General features: G+C 41.9%; 1 protein-coding gene across 1 annotated transcript in view; it reads left to right on the forward strand.

Annotated features, from left to right (window-relative positions):
• The window catches only part of CWF19L2 (CWF19 like cell cycle control factor 2), a 77,035-nt gene that overhangs the window by 50,486 nt on the left and 1,946 nt on the right, over window positions 1-24,603 (forward strand). The window contains exons 11-17 of the mRNA XM_083736337.1: window positions 2,913-3,035; window positions 3,797-3,934; window positions 8,976-9,188; window positions 13,359-13,475; window positions 20,020-20,175; window positions 22,033-22,113; window positions 24,020-24,121. Coding sequence (XP_083592463.1) covers window positions 2,913-3,035; window positions 3,797-3,934; window positions 8,976-9,188; window positions 13,359-13,475; window positions 20,020-20,175; window positions 22,033-22,113; window positions 24,020-24,121 — 930 coding nt within the window. The remainder of the gene's footprint in view (window positions 1-2,912; window positions 3,036-3,796; window positions 3,935-8,975; window positions 9,189-13,358; window positions 13,476-20,019; window positions 20,176-22,032; window positions 22,114-24,019; window positions 24,122-24,603) is intronic.

A 24,603-nucleotide genomic window follows, 5' to 3' on the forward strand; every position in this document is an offset into this window, starting at 1 on the left:
TGAAAAGCTCAACTCACAGAGATATGTAGTGGAAAATGGGAGCAATGTCAAAATAGCTTTGTTTGCCAGAAGGGGGAACTCCTTGGCAGTTTCCAACCAAAAACTGTCCAAAGGTAGATCAGCAAATCTTAGCTTGAAACCACGATTTTGTCTCAGTTCAGTTAGTTCCTCCTGCTCCTGTAAAGTCATGTCCTTTCCACCAACTGATGCTGAGCTATAAGGGTCCCTAACCCAGTCAAGGCATTCAGTGGAGACTGAAGAGAAATAAAATGACAACTTCCCCTCGAGAGTTTTTAAATGTTTACCTATTATCTCACACAGTGCAGCAGTGTGAACACCTTGCCATTGCTTGGTGAGTGTGAACATTTCAAGATTGCCACTTTCCACGTGTTGATGCCAGAGTTGCACCTTTGAACGGAATCCATTTATTTTATCTGCACTTGTAAGCAGGTTTTCATTTCGGCCTTGCATTCGTGTGTTCAGTTCATTCAGATGATGAAATATATCTGCCAGGTATGCCAGCCTTGCACACCACTCATCACTTGCAAGCAGCTTTGCGTAATCTGACCTCTCATTTGTCAGAAACACTTTAAGTTCCTCCCGCAGCTCATACACACGAACCAAGACCTTGCCACGCGACAACCACCGGACCTCCGTATGAAACAGCAAGGTTTTATGCTTCGCTCCCATCTCCTCACACAAAGCTGCAAATATGCGACTTTTCACGGGTCGTGACTTTACAAAGTTTACCATGCGCACAACATCATCCAACACATGAACTAGGTCTGCTGGTAAAGTCTTGGCTACGAGGGCTTCACGGTGCAAAAAACAATGCGTAACAATCACATCTGGATTTCTTTCCTTCACTCTGCTTACAAAGCCTTTGGTGTGCCCGACCATGGCTGCAGCTCCATCGGTGCAGACACTTGTGCAGTTTTCCCACTTAAGTCCTCCTTGTTCAAGGTATTCTGATGTGACCCGAAAAATTTCTTCTCCTGTTGCTTTTTCTGGCAATGCCTTGCAGAAAAAGAAGTTTTCTCTAATTGCATCACCATCAACAAAACGCACATTGGCCAAGAGTTGAGCATGTCCACTGATATCAGTAGACTCGTCAAGTTGTAATGCAAATTTCTCACTGCTATGGATCTTTTCCAAAACCACACTTTCAATGTCTGCAGACATGTCATTAATACATCTGGAAATTGTGTTGTTTGAGAGAGGGACTTTGGCTATTTCCTTAGCTGCTTCAGGTCCGAGCATCTCCTCTACAATAGCTTTGCAGGCGGGAAGTATTAATGTCTCTGCCACAGTGTGCGACTTTTTTGACTTGGCTATAAGTTCAGCAACGTGATAGCTAGCTTTAAGACCTCTTTCATTTACCTTTGAGGTTTGTCTCATGAAAGTTGCCTGTTTCTCTGTGTTTTCACGCAGGCGAACAAAATAGTCCGCATTCTTGTTTTGAAGCGAAGGGTGTTCCGTTTGGAGATGGCGTTTAAGTTTGCTTGGGACCATAGCACTGTTATCTAGCTTTTCACCACACACCACCCACAGTGGAGTTGGTTGGTTTGCATCTCCGGTGAAAGTAAATCCAAATGAAATATAGCTTTCGCTATATTGCCTTGTGCCAGAGAATTTGCTTGAGCTAACCATCTTTGCTTTCTTTTCATGCCCACTCATACTTGGACTCTCATCTGGCTCCAAATTTTGTTCAGAGTCCAGTTCTTTTCTTTTCAAAAACTTTTCCATCACTGCAGTATCCGGCCATCCAATTGCCACTGACAAACGGATACAGACCCCTTTTTTTTACAGCACAGCTCGCACAAATGTACACGGAACACCCTTTTCGAATTAAAACACACAGTCTCACGAGAGCAAGGAGCAGCGATTTTATATTTTACGAAAAGAAGTCGCTAGTCCTCATAGTGACAGGGTGGAAAATATTTAAAAGCAGAACCACCTTGAGGAAGGTGGAGCCATATCACATCCCGGCAGGAGGCCTAAATTGGTGGAACGCTCAGGCCCCGCCTATTCAAAGAGGACTATTAATTTGGAGAGCTGCTATCTTCCAAACTGTGAGACGACGAGGCAAAAGGGGAGCCCTGAATGGAACTTTGCGTTTTTGTCTCAACGCCGGTCTCGCGCTGCCGCTTCCCGCGCTCTCAAGGACCCGGGAGGAGGAAGGCGTGAAGGGAATCCCAAAGGCGCGAAAACCAGTAGGCCGGCCGAAGCGAGCGGCGATGGGATGTGGGAGGGAGCTCGCTCGCCACCCCGCATGTGCTTGCCGCCGCCACCCCGCCTCTCGCCGCCCGACTCGCCCGCCTCCCTCCCACGGCACACCAGGCAACACCGGTTGGGAAACACTGTTTTAGACTACAATTCCCACTATCTCTGACCACTGGCCTTGGGAGTTGTAGTCCAAAAACAGCTGGAGACCCAAGTTTGGGAAACTCTGGTTTAGAGTATAGTGTGCTTGTCAAGGTTCCTTTTATCTGTGTTTGCCAACCACTTGAAACCAGGGTTACAAGTTCTCGTGTATGTGGAGGTCACAGTATCACTTTGCTTCCTTTGTTGCTTTCATGAAAGACCAAAGCAGGCATCCTAAAGGATGCTTTATGTATAGGATAGCTGTGTATTATGCATGTAATTATTTAAAATATTTCATACCTCCAACTGCTCAGGTTGTTCTGAAGTGGATAATTCCAAGCAAACTGTTTATATACACCTGATATACATGGCTAAACCATGTTTAATGAAACACTCTCAGTTATAAGGTTCTTACACTGAAAAATTGCATTTTGGATAGCTTGTTTTCTTTAGTTTTGTTATAAGTGCCATTTCTAGACATGATATGACAACTGTTTTAAATGACCCCCATTTCAATTTATGTCCTCTATTTTTACACCTTCGTACAGACGGAAGGCTTCAAAGAAGATAATGAAGTGGTCCTTGTCAGAACTGATCAGTCGGGTAGAGCATGGCCTGTTAACACTCCAGGAGAACTGCTGGAGCCAAGTGGCAGAAAAAGGAAGCAGAAGGTATGTGTAATAAAGATGCTTATTTCACATCTTTTGTTATAATAAATATTATTACTACTATTATTACTTTCTTAAATGTAGAGTATAGGACAAGGGTTTGGGCAGGAGGATGTGAGGAAACTCCAAGTACTATATAAGAAAGCTACCAGACTATTTTCAGAATTTACTTGTATAAATTTGGGGCATTTGTATCCTGCCCAGTCAACACTGTCCTCTGGGCTGTTCACAACAATAAAATACAAGTACAGTTCAAAACTAGAATGGTTAGTGCAAAAGCAGATCAACACAGAAAACTAGCATAAAACCATGACGATGTTGCCATGAAATAGTCAAAAGTCAATAACTTCCCCATCTCCACATTCTTCTCTCATTGGCACTGTGAAAGACATGAAGCCACAGACATGAAGTTGGTATCTGTTTTTCTCCCTTCTGGAGTGGCAGTAATAAATCTTATGTAGTCCTATTTGTAATAAATGCTTATCAGTGCTTTCCCCACAAGTGTAAGAGCGCCTGCCTTTGATGTACATTTTCCAATAATTTGAATAGCCCTTTTCCATTAGACAGCATCTAATGAGAAATTCCACAAATTCCCTGTTGTATCTGTTTGGGGCTACTTTGCTGAAATTAGGTATGCTTTGTAAAATTCAAGTGCTGAATTGCATTCACTTACTTTTATAAAGTTGTTTTTAGATTGGGTTTGTTTTAGCCTAACCAGACAGTGGCACCAAATGAATATCCGTGTACTTGTTATTCGTTTTCAGGTCACTACTCACGTGGAGAAGGAAAGGGTCCGCTATTTTCAGGATGATGATAATCTGAGCCTGAATGATTTGGTCAGAAATGAAAAGATGAGGACAGCGGAGGATCAGAATAAGCTTTTCATGAGAATGGCATCAAAGGTAAGGCCCAATGTGTCTGAATTTATATTGAAACCTAATAGGCGCTTCCAATATATTAAAAACCCTTACTTTCAACTTTTCTCTTTAAAAAAAAAATAAATTCTGTTTGGAATAACATACTCTTAAGATCTTCATGTGAGTGTTTCAAGTAGGAGAAAACAATGTGATTTGTTCCAGTACTTTATGTTTGTTTTATGAATATAATTTTACTGTTTGTATGCTGTTCATAAGATCACGGTATCATTTTCTTAATGTTGGTGGCTTAGACATTTTTGCAAATAATAAATAAATAAAGATAACTGGGGTTCTGGGGCAGGAGAAGAGAGAAACGAGGAAGCATTTGCAACTGACTCACAGGCAGCAGCATTTGGGCTGCCCTCCAACTTAACGTTTGAGCCCAGATTTTCCTGGACTGACCCCAGTACACCATGTTCGCTACCATACTGATTTTCAGTGTATATAGAATCATAATACTTAGGTGCAAAACATCATCATATGCAGTGGCGTAGCGTGGGGGGTGCAGGGGGGGCCGGCCGCACCGGGCGCAACATCTGGGGGTTAGGGTTAGGGGGCGCAAATCCACGGGTTAGGGGGCGCAAATTACTTTCCTTGCCCCGGGTGCTGACAACCCACGCTACGCCACTGATCATATAAATATCTCAAGTATATGAACTCTGTAGATAAATTGAAAGGTAGCAATTTAAATTTTTGCTGTAAAAGCACCATCTGAAGCCATTTTTGTCATCTGTATTAATGAAGTGCACAGAATTGACACCCATATAATGACTTTCTCTTTCATGCTTTCATTTGTAAGGAAAACGGGAGGAGGGGAAATACAGTTGAAATGGATGTCGTCTTCTTGATATTGCTGAAAGTCTAAAAATGTGTGTGAGAAAGTGGCCCTTCAATACTACAGAGGGTTTTCATTCATCTTTTTGACTGAGATATTGGCTTTGGTGTGTCTGCATTATTTTAAATCAACGGCTGTTCCTCAGTTCTGTTGCAACCAGCAAAATAACGAAATGTGATTTCTAATGTGCAGTAAGGAAGCAAGGGTATCTTCTATTTTTCAGTTTGCCTTGATATATCCTTTAAACAAACTTTTTGAACTTGAAAACCTGATGGTAAAATCACATTGAGATCAGTCTCAGTGCCTTTGCTGTCAACATGAAAGTCAACTAGATTTCACTTGTGTGTAAAGCTGTTGAACGAGATGGTTTTAAAGCAGCATTATGTTCAGCAGAAATTACAGGTAGAAATAGAAGGAGGAAGGCACCTTGGAGTAAATAAAATAATTGATTCCAAGAAACGGAAAGAGTAAGAGTAGCAAAAGAAGAAGTGTTAAATTTTAGGGAAGAGACATTTTTCAACACCTTTGAAAATTAAGAACCAGATACTGTTGGGAAGAGTTACTGAAGGGGATGGAGTTGGATGAATTTAAAATTGAATGCAAGTAGCTCAGTGGCTGACTACATGCTTTACAAGTAGAAGGTCTCCGGTATCAGTTCCTGGCATCTCTAGCTAAAAAGGCCAGGAAGCACGTGATGGAAAAGATACCCCTCTGTTTGAGGTCATGGAGAAATGCTGCAATCAGAAAACATAAACATAAGGCAGATTCCTAGGTTCCAAATGTAAGGACTTACAAGTTCACAAGCTGGACAGGGAAATAGACCTCTGGCTTGAGTGTGAGAGGGGAAGTACAGAGCCCTACCACTATTAGCTCCTCTCCCTTATTCTTCCAACTACTGAATATATCTCTCACCTGCCCATACCACCTCTTTCCTCCGGAAAGCTGCTTTGCATTGTAGACAAGGGCAATCCAGACACAGTGGGACATTTCTGGAGCAGGGGTAGGAAATTGGATCTATCCAGCAGGCAGGGTCCAGATATCCCACAAACCCCACAGGCCACTTAGGTTGCTGGGGCTGCCCACCTGTCAGGCATCTGACATCACCAAGATGCAGGCTAACGCACTTGCTTTGCTGGCATGTTTTGATTTCCAGGACATGCCTCTCCATGGGGCTTGCTGTAAGCACCAGCCAGCCTTGTGCAAGAAAAGTAAAAATAATTTTGCAGGTATTGATCTGCTTGTGTAAGAGAAGACATCTTAAGTTCTATGGAACTCACCTAATCATAGTACCATGTCAACTATTGCACTAACGCTTGTGAAACAAGTAGTGGCTGTTTCCCACTATTGTTTATTGGGAGCCAGCCCTGTGTAGTTGATACACCATTGTGCAAGACAGGTATCATTGTTTTGTTTCACTAGGAAGAAGCTGTTGGCAGACATTCTAGTAATGTTCGGATTAGTTGGCAAACCTAGGCTCCAACAGTCATAGTAGGACTTAAACTAGTAATAAGGAAAATTTGCATAATGAATCCTCATCAATGCAATATTTAATTAACACCTGGATAAAAGCGCCCTTCGTTTTATTGCATTAGAGCTGAGCCCTAAATACATTTACAGTGTGTGTGTGTGTGTGTGTGCGCGCGCGTATATATATATATATATATATATATATATATATATATATATATAAAATTCACAATCCTTTCGGCTGAAACCTATTGTTTTTCCTAACACCAGCAGGATTCTGGTTTTTTTCCAGCTTCCTGTCATGTATTTGGAGTATAACATTCCTGAAATCTAAATGCTTCCATTTAAAATGGGTGATGTCAGTGTTACCATGGCAATTGAAAATCGCACGGATCCAATTTATACAATCTATATACCTTTTTCCTTTCTGGCAGATTTTCAGAGCAGCAGTAACGCTTCTTGCATTCATGTAGAAGGTGTATCTTGAATTGCGATTGCGTTAGTGTTATTATGGGAGAAACGAATGTTCAGTGGGTGAAGGCAAGGGAGAAGCGTATCAGCTTACGAAAGACGGTGAATGGAAAACTAGTTGCACAGCCGTAGTAATAAGTAGAGCCCAAATACGCAAGCATGTGTTAACAGGACTTTATATAACAGAAGGTTGGATTTTTTATTTATTTATTAATTTTTTTGCTTTTCTTCACTATACTTGGAGATGGCATTCTTAGGCAACGTATACGTTTTTACAGCGGTTTTTGTGTGTGGCCCTGCTGCCATTTTCCTAAAAGCCACCCCCATAACTGTGGAAACCGAAGAAAGAGAGAAAAGTTGTAGTCAGCTTCGTGCCTCAGCATCCTAGCCAGCAGTGCACATTCTGGGGCAAGCCAAGGACTTCACTTGAACCGGGATGGAAACTGTTGGCGCTGAAAATAGAAAAGGTGGCAGAGCAGCTGTTAAACTGAAGGGAGTGGGTAAAACTGGCAAGAGCTGAGGAGGCGCCATTTGGAATGAATCTCACCCCCGGAGATGAATTTTAAGTGCGGGTGGCATAGAATTAGGCTTGTGAGTGCAGGAGCACAGCATAGCAATTCACAGAGGCCAAAGCACCGCACTTGAAGAGAGAGGATGGTCTTCAAGTGTTTATATGCTAGTGCCTCTGAACCGGGGTGACTGAACTGGACTGCTTGGTATTAGAGGCTGGCATTGATAGAATAGAGATGATGGATACTTGGTGGAACAGAGGGAACCAATGGAACATACCGTAGTTATCTCTGGATATAAACTCTGTAGGAAAAACAGAGAAGGACGTGCCAAAGCTGGTGTCGTTCTGGATGTCCAAGAGAGCGTTGAATCCAGCAAGCAAGGAAACCCCAAAGGGGCAGAATTCTGATAATCAAAAGATAGCTGAGAGATAGCAGTCCTGCTGCTTAAGAGGCAGAGATTTCTGCTTCAGCATTGTAGATAGGGATCACATCGTTCAAATAACATACCTTTCTTAAAAGACCCCCTTTGGCCTGTGGTTGTAGGGTATGTACTAATACACTTAAGTGCTCTATGCGGCTGCCATCTTGTTTAATAAAAATGGCTTCAATTAATCAGATATGTCAGACCAGGGTAGTTTGGATGCCAGGAATATCTGACTGGCATGTATGGTTACACTTCCATGGGAAGCTTATGTAAGGTCCTTGCCTGTGGTCATCTTCACCATCACGTTTTAATGGGGCCTCACAGTGTTATGGATCAGTTTTACCAGTTTCATAAGGAATTGCTAAAAAACGGCGCATTGCTGGGGCAGGATCGTTTTGCTTTTGTTCATTTTCTCGCTTGCCTTTTGATTTTAAACAAGATTAGATGAGCTCTCCTATAGTGGTGTACTGCAAGAGAGTGCAGAACTGGGGGTGGTAACAATACCTTTTATTTTTGAATTTTATTTCAAAATTGAGAATAGTAGAGAATATATATTAATAATCACTTGTTATAATGAATTGGAATGAGGAAGTGATACTGGATTGTGGGAAACTTTATGGCCACACTTCTGTAGTCAGTATGTCAAAAATTATGGGAGGAATTCAACGTCACACTGTTAGAACCAACTACCCTACCCCTCCTCATTTGCTGTTCAGAACATTCTCTTGCAACCCCCACTCCAGCCAATTTAATGCAGAATTGAAGTACTCCAGTTGCGTATGGACCTTACCATGTATATTTGATATTCCATATGGATGTTGCCTAATAAGAATACAGTGGTACCTTGGAAGTCAAACGGAGTCCGTTCTGGAAGTCTGTTCAATTTCCAAAACTTTTGGGAACAAAGGTACAGCTTCTGATTGGCTGTGGGAAGCTCCTGCAACCAATTGGAAGCTGTGGAAGTCACATCAGATGTTCGGGTTCCAAAGAACGTTTGCGAACCGGAACACTCCCTTCCGGTTTTTGGTCATTCAGGAGCCAAAGCGTTCAACTCCCAAGGTGTTTGAAAACCAAGGTAAGGCTGTAATGTGCCTCATCTTTATGCGTTTTTTGTTCTTGTCAACTTTTTTCATATGTGTACCCTGCCCTTTAACCCAGCCAGGCAGTGTTACCTGTGATCACCCACAACAACTCTGAGAGATTGGGCTGAGAGTTGGTGATTTGCTCAAGGTCATCAAGGAAACTTCATAGCCAAGGAGGAATCCCTGATGGAAGTCCAACTTTGTCCACACTGACTAAATCTTCCTTTTCCTTCAGTTTTCAGACAAAACGGATAGAGAGTACTACACTCTGGATGATATGTTTGTTTCCAAAGCGGCAACGGGCGAGCGAAGTGGCGAGGAAGAGGGAAGGCAAAGGAAACAAGCAATCCGTGAGCATCAGCATCTTGCTGCACGCATGGAGAAGTGCCCTTACTGCTTTGGTAGCCCCGAACTTCCAAAACACCTGATTATTGCAATTGGTAACAAGGTAAGGAAGCAGCACAGCCTGTTCTGCGATGCAAATGGGAAGAAATAAAAGAGGGCTGTTTTCCATTCCATGGTTTTATGAGATTAAAAGTGAGATTGCTTCTTGTGACATGAGTTATTGTCTTTGAATGTTCCCGGCCCTTCCAATTAGGAGGAAAGAGCCACTTCCTCAAGGGTGCGACTAAAATGATACGACTCTTGTCTTGAATGATCAAGTTAATCTTCTTCAGTACTTCAGATTTGCAGGTGACCTTGCTGCAATGATATGCAAGAGCTGAATATTTAGGTTGCATAAGGTGGGTAAATAATTTGGAGGCCAAATAATGGTAAGAGAAAAAGGGTCATAGAGGGGAAGTTGAAATTAGAAGCCAGAAAACATAATAAGGTCCACAAAGCAAAGCAAAGTCATCCAGATTTCAGCAGCACTACAGACAGCAGTCACTGCCTTTTAAAATAAATTTTGGGTTAGTTGCAAAGAGCATATGGAAGTTTTTACTTGAGACCAACTTGCTGCAGTCCAGATGACATTGAACTACAGCTCCCATCATCATGACAATTGGCTGTGTTGACTGAGGCTGATGGGAGTTGTAGCCCTAAAACATTAGGAGGACACTCTGTGCGGTGTAGTGGTTAAGAGCGGTAGATTCATAATCTGGGGAACTGGGTTCGAGTCTCCGCTCCTCCCCATGCAGCTGCTGGGTGACCTTGGGCTAGTCACACTTCTCTGAAGTCTCACTCACCTCACAGAGTGTTTGTTGTGGGGGAGGAAGGGAAAGGAGAATGTTAGCTGCTTTGAGACTCCTGGAGGTAGTGATAAAGTGGGATATCAAATCCAAACTCCTCCTCCTCCTCCTCTTCTTCTGTTTTAGACTTTGCCCCACCCACCTCAAAAAACGTGCTAGAAGTATGTGTTTACTTCAACATCGTCATAGTTCAACAAGAATCATATTTCCTCAAGTTTATTGCCCCCAAAAAGTATTCTGACTTTGACCCATCTAGAATCTCTGGATGACCAAACATTAAGCTAAAATACATGCACAATTCAACAAAATGTAGATAAAAATAACCAGAAACAGACCACAGGATGAATGCTTAGCTCTGACCTCAGTAATGACTGGGCTAAAACCTAAAACACAAGAAAATGAACAGTCTATATTCTGCTAATTCGGGCTCTTTAGCTTCCTCTCAGATATTCACATATACCCATTATCCTTCACCATGTATCCCACAATATTCCCTTACTCATCTTCCTCTCCCCATCACTCCAGTTTTAAAATAGGTTACATAATTTGATGTCCATGTTTCATAATGTTGTAAAACTGTTTTTTTTAAGTCAGCCAAATGCCTCCTTAAGAAGATGGCCATATGATCTCTTTAGACCGAGTTTATTTCAGCAGGAACAGCGGTCAGCCCTACCTCTAAATGCAGAGGTTTTAGAGCCTTGAGTATCTCAAAACCTAGGAGGGAACATATGAGAAAAGACGCATCTTGTATAGAAACCTCTTTGTTTGTTAGGTGTACTGGCTGTTGTTCTTGTGCCTGGTTTCTGACTCCGGGTTTTAAAGAGTAATCTGTACCCGAGGTTGGGATATATGTGGCTGACTAAGGGTGCATTCCTGGCCTCTGCTCTGCAAAGCTTCCTGGGGTGGTAGGGCCACCATCACATCTGCAACCTTGCTGAGCAAGTTGGCTGGGTGGAAGGGGGCAGGCAGATTTCTGCACCAGCCTGGGGGCAGCATAGCGACTGGGACTGAATTGGGCTGACTCAGCCACACCTGCTCCTGTCTGGGGGCTTTCTGTTGGCTTCTGTCAGCAGGGAACCTGCACATTTGGTGGGTGGAAGGGAGAGCTCTGCATGTGGAGTGATACTGGCAGTGACGTAGCGTGGGGGGGTGCAGGGGGGGCCAGCTGCACCGGGCGCAACATCTGGGGGTTAGGATTAGGGGGCGCAAATCCACGGGTTAGGGGCGCAAATTACTTGCCTTGCCCCGGGTGCTGACAACCCTTGCTGCGCCACTGGATACTGGACTCATTCTGCAGGTGGAGGTCAGCAGGGCTGCCCAATCCAACCCTGTTCTCCCTTTCCCACAAAGGGAGTTTGGATTGTTCCATAGGTCTTTTCATGGAAACAAATATGCAGAGACAGGCAAGGAACTTTCGGATGCAGTGCATGGTCTAGAAGGGCAAGATTTTGGAGTTGGTAGACTCAGCGGAGGAACTGAAATGTGTAAAATACGATTAGTGTTCTGTATTGCTCTATGCAGTGTATGTCAGAAAGAGATTCGTCTTCACAGGCATATCTCTGTTCAGCAAAGAGATCTGCGCATTCTCCCAGTGTCTTAAGATGAGGATGATTAACCTTTTTGGCCCAAGGGCCACATTGCATTGCCACAACCTCTGACGGGTGCATGTCATGCTCAGAAAACAACATAGGAAATTTCCCTATGCTTATTAATTTTATGTGCTTGGAACTACCTACAGTAACTATATACTTTGCCCTGGTTCAGAGTATATAGTTACATAATGGCCTCATGCTCTCTCTCTCCCCCCCCCCCCCCAATTCTCTACTTCTCTAATACAGTTGTGTGGAGGAGATAAGAACCTTAAATATTTCAATTAACCACAGTTATAAACTGGGTTAATCTTAACCAGGCATAGGCAAACTCCGGCCTTCCAGATGTTTGGGACTACAATTCCCATCATCCCTGACCACTGGCCCTGTTAGCTAAGGATGATGGGAATTGTAGTCCCAAACATCTGGAGGGCTGGAGTTTGCCTCTGCCTGATGAACTATGGGTTAGTTGAACCAATCCTGCTTCATAAACTTTGCTTTGAAGTTGACTTTCCCCCCAAATCAACTATAGTTAAGACTAAACACAGTTTGTCCTGGTTCAGATATAATACTTGGCTGCAGTTTGTCTAAAACAAAAGTGCATATTTCTGACATCTTCCCTGCTATGCCAGAGGACAAGGGAAGGGAGGATCATGCAGAGGCAAGGCTCATTGCACTCCTTCCTAAGATGTGGTTTATTGCTTTGTCCAAATGAGGAAAAATACAAGTATAACCACTCATAGGAGAAGCATACACTGACTCAGGGTTGCATGAAATTGTGTTTGCGATTTTCTGTATGTGGTATAACGTCTTAGGTGGCATCTCTTTGATAATATCTGACATAGCATTCACATTTTTTAAAATTCCCTGCATCATAGAATAAAAGTGTTTCTACAGTATGTGTTAGCATATAATTGCCATAACAAAAGATTTTTATTTTTCTTGTACAGCAGAATAGACTAAGACCAAATACTGTCAGTGAGGATAAAGGCTTAAGCATTGAAGTGAAGCTGTCTTAACAAATTCAGTTGCCTTGAATCTCTTGTATGAAATGCTGCTGGAAAATGATTATTTCGAGAGGCTTGCATTGATGATGATGATTTTTCAGTAACAAACTTACAGAGAATAAAAGCCTTGCTCTGGGGGGCTTGCGATCTGTAAATCAGTAAAGAGACCAGAGCAGCAGGGAGCATAAAAGAGAGTAATTAATGTGATTATTTCAGTTACGTATACTGAGGTTTATAAATAGCATTGTTGGATCCATAAGAGAATGTTCCAGAATCTACCATGGGCAATAAATTTATGAGGCCCAACCAAAGCGTCACCAAAAAGCGGCATGCCCTTCAGTTCTCTGGAGTTCTTAACCATGGAAATTGTTAAACAAGGGTGGGGCTGAGGAGGCAAGGGAGGGAGAGTACAAAAATTAGGCTGAATTTGTAGCCATGAATTTGTTAGGTTGTAGACTCTGTTCCAAAGTGGAAATTGCAGGAATAAGTCTCTACTAGGTGTTACAGGTATCAGGTTGCACACTGATTCTGCAATAAAGAAGAAATGGCTACTGTTTTTTAAGAGCACAGAATCTAACTTGTAACCCAGATCTGGCTTAGTAGTGCAGGGTGTGGGACTAGGGGATTTGTGCCAGAGGCTTCCTGGGGAAAAAATGGGGTTTAAAGTAAAAATCTTTCCCAGTCTGCATCTGCACTGGAATTATTTTTAGGTGTTTCGCTTGTTGTATCTTACACGCATTTGCCTCTCTGGGCTCCTTCAGAAGGAAGGACGAAACATAAAATAAATACATAGAAGCTTAAACCATCTTGTATTCCACCCCCCTCTCTCCAGGTCTACCTGTCATTGCCAAACTACCAATCTCTTACTGAAGGCCATTGCTTGATAGTTCCTATGCAGCACCACATTGCAGCCACTCTTCTAGATGAAGACATCTGGGAAGAAATCCAGGTGAGCAAAGTCTTAGGCTTGATGTGACTTGTTGTGTGGATTCATATCTAAACACTGTTGATATAAACCAGCCAAACCTGGCACTTGTAGTACTCTTAATTTCAAAGGGAAACATTTACCGTATTTTTCGCCCCATAGGACGCACCGGCCCATAGGACACACCTAGTTTTTTTAGGGGGAAATAAAGAATTTTTTTTTATTCCCCCCCCCAGGTGCGGGGGTAGCCCGAGCTTCCCCAGCCCCCAGAACAGGCTGCTATCCGCTAGCCGTGGGAGAGCTGCGTCTCCCATGGCTAGCGGACAGCTTCCTGAAGCCTGGAGAGCGAGAGGGGTCGGTGCGCACTGACCCCCCTCGCTCTCCAGGCTTCAGCGAAAGTCTGCATTCGCCCCATAGGACGCACACACATTTCCCCTTCATTTTTGGAGGGCAAAAAGTGTGTCCTATAGGGCGAAAAATACGGTAAGCATCTGTTTGCTCCTTCATTGTAATTGGTAGGAATTAGTGTTTTCTTTTTGGTCCCTTTTGCTGTGAGAAGGGCAGGCTGCCGCTTGGGGGTGGGTGGAGAGGGGACCGTTATATGCAGCATGCTCCTTTCAGCCGTGATATGGTAGATTTATTCAGAGATGAGTTGCTTTCTCCATCATCTGTTGGAACAATACACAAGGGGTTTCTGAGTGCTTTGTTTGAAGACTTTGAATAGATTTTTTTTTTTTTTGGTAAAAAACCTGAAATCATTAAGAGAGTTATGGGAAGTTCATAGCTAACACTTAACTTTTTGCAACTGAGACTTTTTCTTCAATCTACAAATCAAGCATTCTGAATAAATGTTAAAACAAAAAAAATCCTTCCAGTAGCACCTTAAAGACCAACTAAGTCAGTTCTTGGTATGAGCTTTCGTGTGCATGCACACTTCTTCAGATACACATGCACACGAAAGCTCATACCAAGAACTGACTTAGTTGGTCTTTAAGGTGCTACTGGAAGGAATTTTTTTGTTTTGACTATGGCAGATCAACACGGCTACCTATCTGTAACTGAATAAATGTGGTGAAGTATAAAAATAACACAAAGTGGGTGTATAAAGGTTAGCGACATTTAACATGTCACTTTATCCGGCCCAAATAACCTGATTTGAAAGTAGAGAAACTTCAATACAGTGGTACCTCGGGTTAAATACTTAATTCGTTCCGGAGGTCCGTTCTTAACCTGAAACTGTTCTTAACCTGAAGCACCACTTTAGCTAATGGGGCCTCCTGCTGCCGCCGCGCCGCCGCAGCCCGATTTCTGTTCTTATCCTGAAGCAAAATTCTTAACCTGAAGCACTATTTCTGGGTTAGCGGAGTCTGTAACCTGAAGCGTATGTAACCTGAAGCATATGTAACCCGAGGTACCACTGTACTGTTTGTTTGAATGAGTGTAGTACTTGCACATCTTTGCCAAGCATTGACCGCATTAAATGGCTAATAAATCTACAAATTGGCATAAAAGAATATGGGGCCAGTTTATAATGAACAAGCTTGTGTACTTCGGACATAGAACAATCTCTAAGTGGGTCAAGCTGGGATGTGTCTGTGATGGTTTGGTCAGGTTAGACACCTAGCGAAAAAGGAAGAGGTTTACATTTTCCAGAGTTCTCATGCTGGTTCGCATACCTGGTGCGAGTCTCTGTCACTGATCAGTCTAAAGTTGAGGTTAGTAAATTCAGACTACAACTTTGCCCTTGGTGCATCAAGAGTCTCCTTAATATACTACATGGAGATTTCTGGAGTCAAGCATACTTAAAACAACAGTGAGCTGAGCTCCTTGGTAACAATTTATTCTCAAACCAGACATTAATGTTATTAAACTGAAAGCACATGGACAGTTTACATTTGAGGATAATGTTTATTTGGGAGGATTAATTGAGTGAACAAGAGGTCATTCAAGTTTCTAGGATTTGGTCTCATGTAGGAGGCAGATGAAATTCAACAAAGAGCTAAATATAAACTCTTGGAATATCAATATAATGGGAAAGTGTAATTAAATATGCCTGGGAAATTCTGCAAAAATGCTCAGAAGATACCTTAATTCCACAAAGAGCATGTCTCCAGAGTAGCTTGGCTAATTATGGACCCACTAAATAAATAAAAGTCTTAACAGAGCTTTTATAATCACTGAGAAGATTCAGAGCTCTTTTAAATTTGTTTTCTGTTAACAAAATCTCTTTCATGCTCCCTTTCCCTTGCAACATGTTGAGGCATTTGTCATATCACATCTTTTTCTGCTCTCTATCCTTAAGACTGGTAGTGCATGGCTTAATTATTCCAGTTCAGGCTAGAAACATATAGGAATAAGCATGAAAAACAAGCAAACCCCAAAATCATGCACTAAGTTTCAGTCACCCTCAAGATTCCAGTAATACTCTGTAAATACCAAGTTAACAGTGTTGATAGCAAGCCTAGTCTGTCAGGGACCTCTTAAAACAAGCATAGTAAGTTTTGTTTTGTTTCTGAATTGCATGAACGTTATCTACCATGCCCATTCTAAGGAACTATAGGGAGCCATTATGTTGTCTAATAGATTTAAATTACTCTGGTTACATCAGAAGTGTACGTGGGATTTTTATTTTTTTTACCTTATATAGAACAATTTGTGTATTTCTTACAGCCAGCCAGCCAGCCAGCCAAAAATACAAAATGCAGAATCGCACCCTCAATAAAAACCAGTCAAAATAAAACAAAACGATATGCTAAGAACTGACAACCATAAGAAGTCTTAAAGATAGGTTTTCAAATTTTCACCATCTGTGAAGATGTTTGTTCTGCCAAAAATGCTAAAGAGGCTCTCTAAAGACAAACCTGGAAACAATCTCATAAGAGGATGATTTATATATTATTTGACCCACCTGATAAAAAACAACTTAAGGTAAAATAACACATGAAGGTGATTACAGGGGCAACACCTGCTTTTAAAAGGAACACTGGCAAATCTGCCATCCAAATGCTGATCAGTAACATAGATCTTCTTTGCTTAAGTATTGATTTTATAAAAAGCAAACAGAGTTTAGGGGCAGAGAGATGCAGACCCTGAGGCCACGGGCCCTGTAATCCCCCAGGCTAGCACATGTAGCTCTCATACATCTTAAATGGCTTTAAAAGGTTGTTAGATAAATTGATGGGGAAGAAGTCTACCAGTGGTTGATAGCCATTGCATCCAGTATTAGAGGCAATATGAACGCCAAATGCTGGTGGTCATAAGCAGGAGAGTGATGGCACATGTCCTCCTTGCCGGCTTTCCATGGGCATCTAGTTGGTGACTGCACGAACATAATAGTGGTCTAGTAGGTGGGCTGTTCTCACATTCTTAAGTCTGTATACAGTGGTGCCCCGCAAGACGAACGCCTCGCAAGACGGAAAACCCGCTAGACGAAAGGGTTTTCCGTTTTGGAGGCGCTTCGCAAAACGAATTTCCCTATGGGCTTGCTTCGCAAGACGAAAATGTCTTGCGAGTTCCTGCGGTCCCCCCCCTTTCCCCCCTTTTCCTAAGCCGCTAAGCCGCTTAACAGCTGATCCGCTGATAAGCCGCTTAACAGCTGATCGTTAAAAGCTGCTAAACCGCTAATAGCGCTAATCCGCTAAACTGTCAATGGGCTTGCTTCGCAAGACGAAAAAACCGCTATACGAAGAGCCTCACGGAACGGATTAATTTCGTCTTGCGAGGCACCACTGTATTTTGTTTTCTGTTGTCCTATTAATTGAAAAGTAACATCACAGTTTCCCCACCATTAACTCTTTCTTACATGAGTCTTTCTTGCTCTGTGCATGTATTCAATGAGATGATTCGCTTGAAATGCCAAGGCTTGAAACAGATTAGGCCCCCGAAATGGACTTTGGACACGCCTGTACTATGGGATATAAAAACTCATGTTAATATCTTGACGTAAGCTCAGTTGATTGCTTAAAATGAGAGGCCGTTTTGCAGGATCAAGTGTATCTTCATAGGCCATGCTTGGCACAAGCGTGCTGATCTCAAGGGAAATGGGAGGAATACAGGAAAATGGAAGATTGCAGCACCAATCCCTCTTACCTAGTTGTGAAAATGCACAGGGGTCTCTCAGCATCTTCCGGCTATAAAATTTTGTCAAGATACGGCACTTCTATTTAAAAGAATATATGTAGCAATTTAATTATGTATTGCACAGGGAAGGGGAGATGTTGTTTAGACCAACTAGAATTTGAAAAGCAAATTTAGGTTGTTTATCAAAAGCTTACAAGTTTAGAGACAACCACCTAGTAAGTTGCCTTATTTTTTTTAATAAGACTGTTGGTCCATTTAGTTCAGTGCTGACTGGCAGTACCTCTCCAGAGCTTCAGATGCCAGGAATTGAATCTAGAGCCTTGTGCATTCAAAGCAAGTGCCCTACCACTGATTTACTGCCTTCTTTAAGCTTTTTAAATTACCTTAGTAGCTGCAGTGGCAGCGGCAAAAGAGCATTTCCCCCATTTAATTTGCTTTGAAAATCTCCAAAATATCATTGGTAGAATGGGTGCTAGTGGAAGTGACAGGCAGTAATGTGTCAGCTGTTGAATTAATTCTTAGTTTCCGCAACTAGAACAGGATAATGAACAGTTCTGCTTACTGATGTGTGATTCTTGAAAATGCTGGCCAGGGGGTTGTTTCAATTTAATTTGCATTTAAATGTCATGGCTTCTCGGACATCCTGGTGCCAATATTTTTGCTTGACAGCCGTTAGCCTGCCTTCACGGCCTTTGCTTGGCTGCTTCATAGCAATCTTGAGGCAGATGTGCTTTTTGGGGGAGAAATGTAAACTGTAAAGCAAAGTCAGAGATGGAAACTTCATGTACCCTTCCTTCAGATATTCTCTAAATAAATTTTGCAGAGAACTTCCTTTGACCTCACAAGTGCTATAAACTTTGCCCCCACCCCAGCTATTGTTTTAAACGTGCACCACTGCACAACAGAACCAAGTGCTATTTGGCAAGAGAGTTGGGAAATACCATTCTAGTTTGGGAAATGTTTCCATAACTTGACCCTGTGGCTCTTAAAGACCTAGTATCTCTAAAGTCTCATTTTTTAAATGATGCAAAAGCTCGACCCTGACAATAAATGTTTATGCTATTCTACTGGAGTACCAAGGGTCAGAAGCACAGGATTCCTAGCATGCCAGAAGATGACCACAAGCTAGTATTTCTGTGCCATTGAGGACCCCATTCTCCCATGTGCCATGGTGGTTTCTGGTACTGCATGAATGTGCTGGATAACTCATTTGGTTGCCCATTCCCACTGAAGCAGGTGATATGAAAGATTTTTCTTCGAGACCCTGGAGGACTCTTACCAGTCAGAGTCACTTACTATAAAGCACCATAATGTGTTCATTATAATTTTTAGGGAGAGGGCTGTGCAACCATCTTCAATTGTCAAATGTGTGAATTAGGCAACAACATTGATTTCTCCGGGAAAGAAGAGCATAGTTCTTTTGATTTATGGATGTGTGCATTGGTGTGCATCATTTGGTCTTGTGATAAACGAATGCCATTGCTTTCACATGTTTTCCACGAATGTTTAGAATGACAAAACATCAAAAGCAAATATGCAGTTTTGTTTGGAAATGTAGCACAAGGGAGTTGATTTCCAGTGTGGCCCATGAAGATAATGAGGTTGTAAAATGAAATGTGAATTCTGTGATTTATGGCCCTGGCACATTTCAAATGCTCAGTCAGCTTAAGTTACGTCAGGCTTGTGGTTTCCAACTTGTTATAATTTCATATGAGCTCAATTTGAAACAAGTTCTTGGCACCTGCCTCCTCTTGCCGGATGCCGTCACACCATTTCAGGTTTGGGTACCAAAATCATCTCTCATTTATTGGAAATCTAGACTGTGATTTCTACCTTATCCGTTTGTTTTAAAACATGCCAGCTTCTAGGCACCACTCAAGATAGAAACTGATCTACTCCATGATCAGTTGTGACATTCTATCCTATAGAGGAAAATGAGTGAGTATACACACAGGTCAAGTCTGTTACAGTAACAGGTTGGGTAAACTTCTGCACAATGGAGATGAGAGACCCAAGATTGCTTTTCTTTAAGGAAATATTAGTATCTGGCTTAAAGGTCAATCATGCCTGATGAAAATGTCACTTTTTGATAAATTGTGTAATTGGAAGGAAGAGAGGAAGGATGGTGGCATTTGGAGTCTATGCAAGTCAAGGTATTAACTTTTGAGGAAATGAAACTCTGAGGCCTCCCGTGGTTTCTGTCTCCATTTATGATGCCCTCCAATTTTTTGAACTTCAGTGCGCCTTTCATTTGACAGAAAACAACACCTACAGTTGCCATTATGCATGTAGTATAAATATTTAAAATTACTCATCATGTTCCAGTGTTGAGCTCATTTTATTTTGAATGCAATGTGACATTAACCTATGAAAGTTTGACTTCTCAGTAATGCCAGATACTTAACCGCAGCTGTTGCCTAACACTTCTGTGATTGAAAACTATGAGTATTTTGACTCTTCTTGCTCCACTCCCTCTCTTTTTTTACAGATATTCAGGAAAGCTTTGGTGAAGATGTTTGAAGCTCAAGAGCTGGATTGTGTCTTCCTTGAGACAAACTTAAATTTAAAGAAGCGATACCACATGGTATATGAATGCATCCCCCTCCCAAAGGAAGTGGGTGATATGGCTCCCATCTACTTCAAGGTATCTACAAACTTTCCAGTTTCCTCAGTTTTGATCATACCACTTTTGTTTTTTTATACTGAAGTAAACTGGCAGTTTTGTTTTTTGAACTGAACTAAAGTTGGCTGTGTGAAGCTCAAAAAAGTAAATAGATTCCCTAAAATACATCAGATTATCTTAACTCTTCTTCTTCAAGTGAAATTTATTTCACTTCTTCAGGTTTCCCAAACTATTTGTTTGAGCAAAACTGGAAGTACAGAAAATAGGCTTCTGAAGGAAACAAGTATTGTTGTATCATATTAATCCTGATGTGCAGATTGGATAGCCCACTATGGCCCCTGAGTTGGCAGCATTAACAGGCCAGGGTTTTTTAAAAACCAGATTTTCCAACTGCACAAACTCCCTACCGAACACCCCACACTAAAAATAATGGAGCTGAGGGAGCCGTACGAACACAAAGCATGCTTTGCTCCTTACTTACGCCCTGTCTCAGTGGCAGTTCTTTCGTGGGAGCCAGGAGCTAATTCAGTCATGAATCTGCCTGAATTCAGTTAACTGACAAGTGCAAAACCAGGCATACTTTTGAGGGTATTTATATGGATGCGATAAAGCATCTCCTGCCCAAAGATGAAGATGAAGGAAAAGAAGTTCTGGTCAAAAAGACAAAGGTATTTTCATATGGTTTGGGCAGTTTGCTTTAAGTAACGGGGGCTGAGCACATTCTGCCCTTACATCGTTTGTGAACTTCGGGTGAAGGGTAGTTTATAAATTCAATAAATAATAATAACCATCTGTGTACATGCTGTCTCTGACACCGTCTGCCATTTTAAGTGCTTAATAAACACAGGCACTAAATGTGTCTAATTCGCCGCTGCCCCAAAGGCAAGGATGGAAGTTGCCAATGTAAGTGATCTGTATGTGCTGGATGTAGAGTTACTTTTGTGTGTGTGTGTTTGTCTTATTTTGTTTTTTGGCTGAGGAGCTGTGCTGTTTATCTGACAATATTGTTTTCAACAGGGCTGTTTTGGATGCAGCTTCTGCTCACAGCGCTATATGGATATAACGGGGCTGGGCCTCAGTGTAATAGGTTTTCCCCTCAACAATGCAGCAGAACAAGGCAGGCAGAAAAGAGGGAAGAGAGAAGGACCACGTCCGAGTGGTAGAGCAGGTGTTTTGCTTCCAGAAGATCCCATGTTCAATCTTGGCATCTCCTGGGAATTGATCCTGCCTGGAATCCTGGAGAGTTGATACCAGTCAGTGTAGACAGTTTTGAGCTGGATATAGCAATAAGCTGACTCAATACAAGGCAGCTTCCATTATTTCACTGCATCTAGAGGAGTATAGGGCAGCACTCAACATAAAAGCTCTGCTGAGTGTCTGAACATGGTTTAGACTTGGAACTATTTAGATAGCGTTTTGTGGCAGTAGCAACTCAAAATACATGTATGCTAGATTTTAATTAACATTGGCAACAAAAGCATGACCTTTACCTTTGGTTTTTCTTATGTACAAAAAAGAGCCAATATAACTTAATTAATTCCTGTGGCCTTTTTAATTTGGCAAACTGAAAATTCTCATTTCAAGGTAATTGTACCAGGCCCAAGTTAGTTCGCAGTTGTGAAGCTATAAAAAGTGAAAGGCACTGAATAAAATTAGTATAAAATCAGTCTTCATTATGCATTAATGCATGTAAATTGAATTCTACAAATTGGAGAAATGTCACGAAGTTAGTTTCTGGCATTATAAAATTAATATTCGTTCTTGAAATTATGCAGTATTCTAACTGCTTTTTATTTATTTATTACAAATCAAGTTCTACTTTATGGCATATGGTGTCATTCTGAAAGTGTTTCATATGTTGTTGCAATATTTTTTCAGAAAGCCATAATGGAGTCTGATGAAGAATGGTCCATGAATAAAAAACTGATTGATCTATCTTCAAAAGATGTTCGCAAGTCGGTATGTATTGAAGCTTGTCCATTATAACATGTGGCCAGTTGTTATTTTTTGTTCTCATTTAAAAAAAAAAGTTTTAAAAGATGCAGGTTTTAAAAGACACAGAACAGTTAAAGTACAGTTTATGTAAGATGTGAGGTTTTAGTTCACGAGTCAAATACCGTTGCAGTGGTGTTAATACAAAGATCTTCTGCTGGAGTTCTGAAAGTTAAAATGGATAAATTGACGCCAGTAACGCAAACCTTTTAAATATTACTCCTGGTTTTTCAAGGGACTAGCTGTCATGGCTGAGGGTTTCGTATTAATGTTTCGACTCAAGTATCAGAATGTCTAGGGATGCAATCCTAAACACACTTGCTAGGGTATAAGCCCCGCTGACTCAGCAGGAATTACTTTGGAATAAGCGTGTATAGGATCACACTGCATAGCCTGCCCTTATGTAACAATGGCTTTCGGAAATGGTTGTCTTTGCTTGGCGTCAATGCAGCCTCCTTTCCAATCAACAAGATGGTTTATATCCTTCTCAAGGGCTGGGGCAAGAGGCAAAGCTCTGAAATCTATAGACTTCTTTTCACGAGGACGGCTGCTGAATATAGTTTGTCGTGCAGAAAGGCTGCTGGAAGTTGTAGTTCAGGCATAGGCAAACTCCGGCCCTCCAGATGTTTGGGACTACAATTTCCATCATCCTTAGCTAACAGGACCAGTGGTCAGGGATGATGGGAATTGTACTGTTTATCTTGCTCTTGCTCCCGGTTTTCTGCCTATTTCCTGGTCCTTATTCAGGGCATCTGATGGTTCATTGCCTCTCAATATTAGTCTTCATGTGTCCTTTTCAGTGACAGTGTGGACCATATTCACATTTCAGAGTTAGTGGAAGGGTCATAATCACTTGATGCTTCCCCAGAGGGAATTCTAGTGTATAGAGTTTTATTTACTGCTACTCTTTGGTTTACATTTATCCTTTTTTTAATTGGACCTTTTCTCAGCAGAAGAAAACTGTGTGCGCTACGACGGCATATTTAAAATCCATAAAAAAGCATGAGGAATTGTTAGTAAATTATTATTATTCCTATTCAGGGAAGTTTTTAATGTTTGATGTTTTATTTTATCTTTAATATTTTGTTGGAAGCTGCCCAGAGTGGCTGGGGAAACCCAACCAGATGGGCAGGGTATAAATAATAAAGTACAGTGGAACCTCTAACTGCGACCATAATCCATCCCGGAGGTCCGTCCGGAGGTGGAAATGGGTTGCTGGGAGAGGCGCTGTTGTGCGCAGGCGCGGTTGGTGATTGCTCGCTTCTGCGCATGTGCAAACGGCGATCGCCACTCCTATGCGTGCGCAAACGGTGGCAAACCCACCAGTTACTTCTGGGTTTGCTGCGGATATTGGGCGAAATGGACGCAAGCGGAGGTGGACGTAAGAAGAGGTCTGACTGTATTATTATTAGTAGTAGTAAAAGGACATTGTGTTTGTGTCCAGTTTGCACGTCATGGTAAGCCAAACTATGGCTTATTGGGACAGCAAGACAAACTTGCTGTCTCCTGGGGGAAGATCATGCAGCCGTTTTGCTCCTTCTTACTCCAACGCTCTGTGGCTCTGACCTAAGCCAAAGTGTGCCTTGTTGTGTTTTCCAAACGCGAGCTGTAGCCAAGGTTTGTAGTTAGTGAGGAGGGAACTTAACCATGAGTTCCTGACCCTGATATCTTCTTGACATGTTTCTGCCCTTCATAGTTCAGTTCCTTGCAGTTCAGGGTTTAAGAATTGTGTGTGTATGTGTTGATTTTTGCTTCATCAGCCTCCAAGATATGTCTAAATGAGCTGGTTGTCAGTTTTTTAAGCTTCAAAAGACAGCCCCATGAACTGTCTTTCCTTTGCATGAAATAATGAATGGCCTCTCTGTCTTTTTAGGTTCCGAAAGGTTTGCCTTATTTCTCCGTAGACTTCGGCCTACAAGGGGGCTTTGCTCACGTCGTTGAAGATCATCGCAAGTTCCCCCTTTATTTTGGAAAGGTATTTATTATGTCACCTGTTCAAAGAGGCTGATGTGGGAGACCCTTCTGCACGCTCCATTCTGAGAAGCTCACTGCGTACATTAGCAAAGTTGAATATACATGGCAGTTTTATTACTGTGTGCTTTAGAACATCCCAGGGACATGAAGAACGTTTGTTATCTCAGGGTTTGAGTTGTGTAATTAGCCATTCTATATGATGTTGAGATCTTACCATTCAAAGCGAGAGTTGTAATAAATGTTTGCCTGGAGGTAAAGGACTAATTTTTTTTAGCAGGATCAATATTGTGAGTGGAGAGAGAGAGAGAGAGAGAGAGAGAGAGAGAGAGACACTCAATAATGGATTTAGGGAATAACTTAATCTTCTTTCCCCCCACAAACAGAATTTCTAATGCTGTGGGTAGATTTGCAGGGGATGTGGCTGTCACTTTAAATCTCCTGTTCCCACTCCACCCCCATAGTCCTTAAAGGAAGTAGTTTGCA

The sequence above is a fragment of the Podarcis gaigeae genome (assembly GCF_964106915.1).
Source record: "Podarcis gaigeae genome assembly, chromosome: 4".
Classification (NCBI taxonomy): domain Eukaryota; kingdom Metazoa; phylum Chordata; class Lepidosauria; order Squamata; family Lacertidae; genus Podarcis; species Podarcis gaigeae.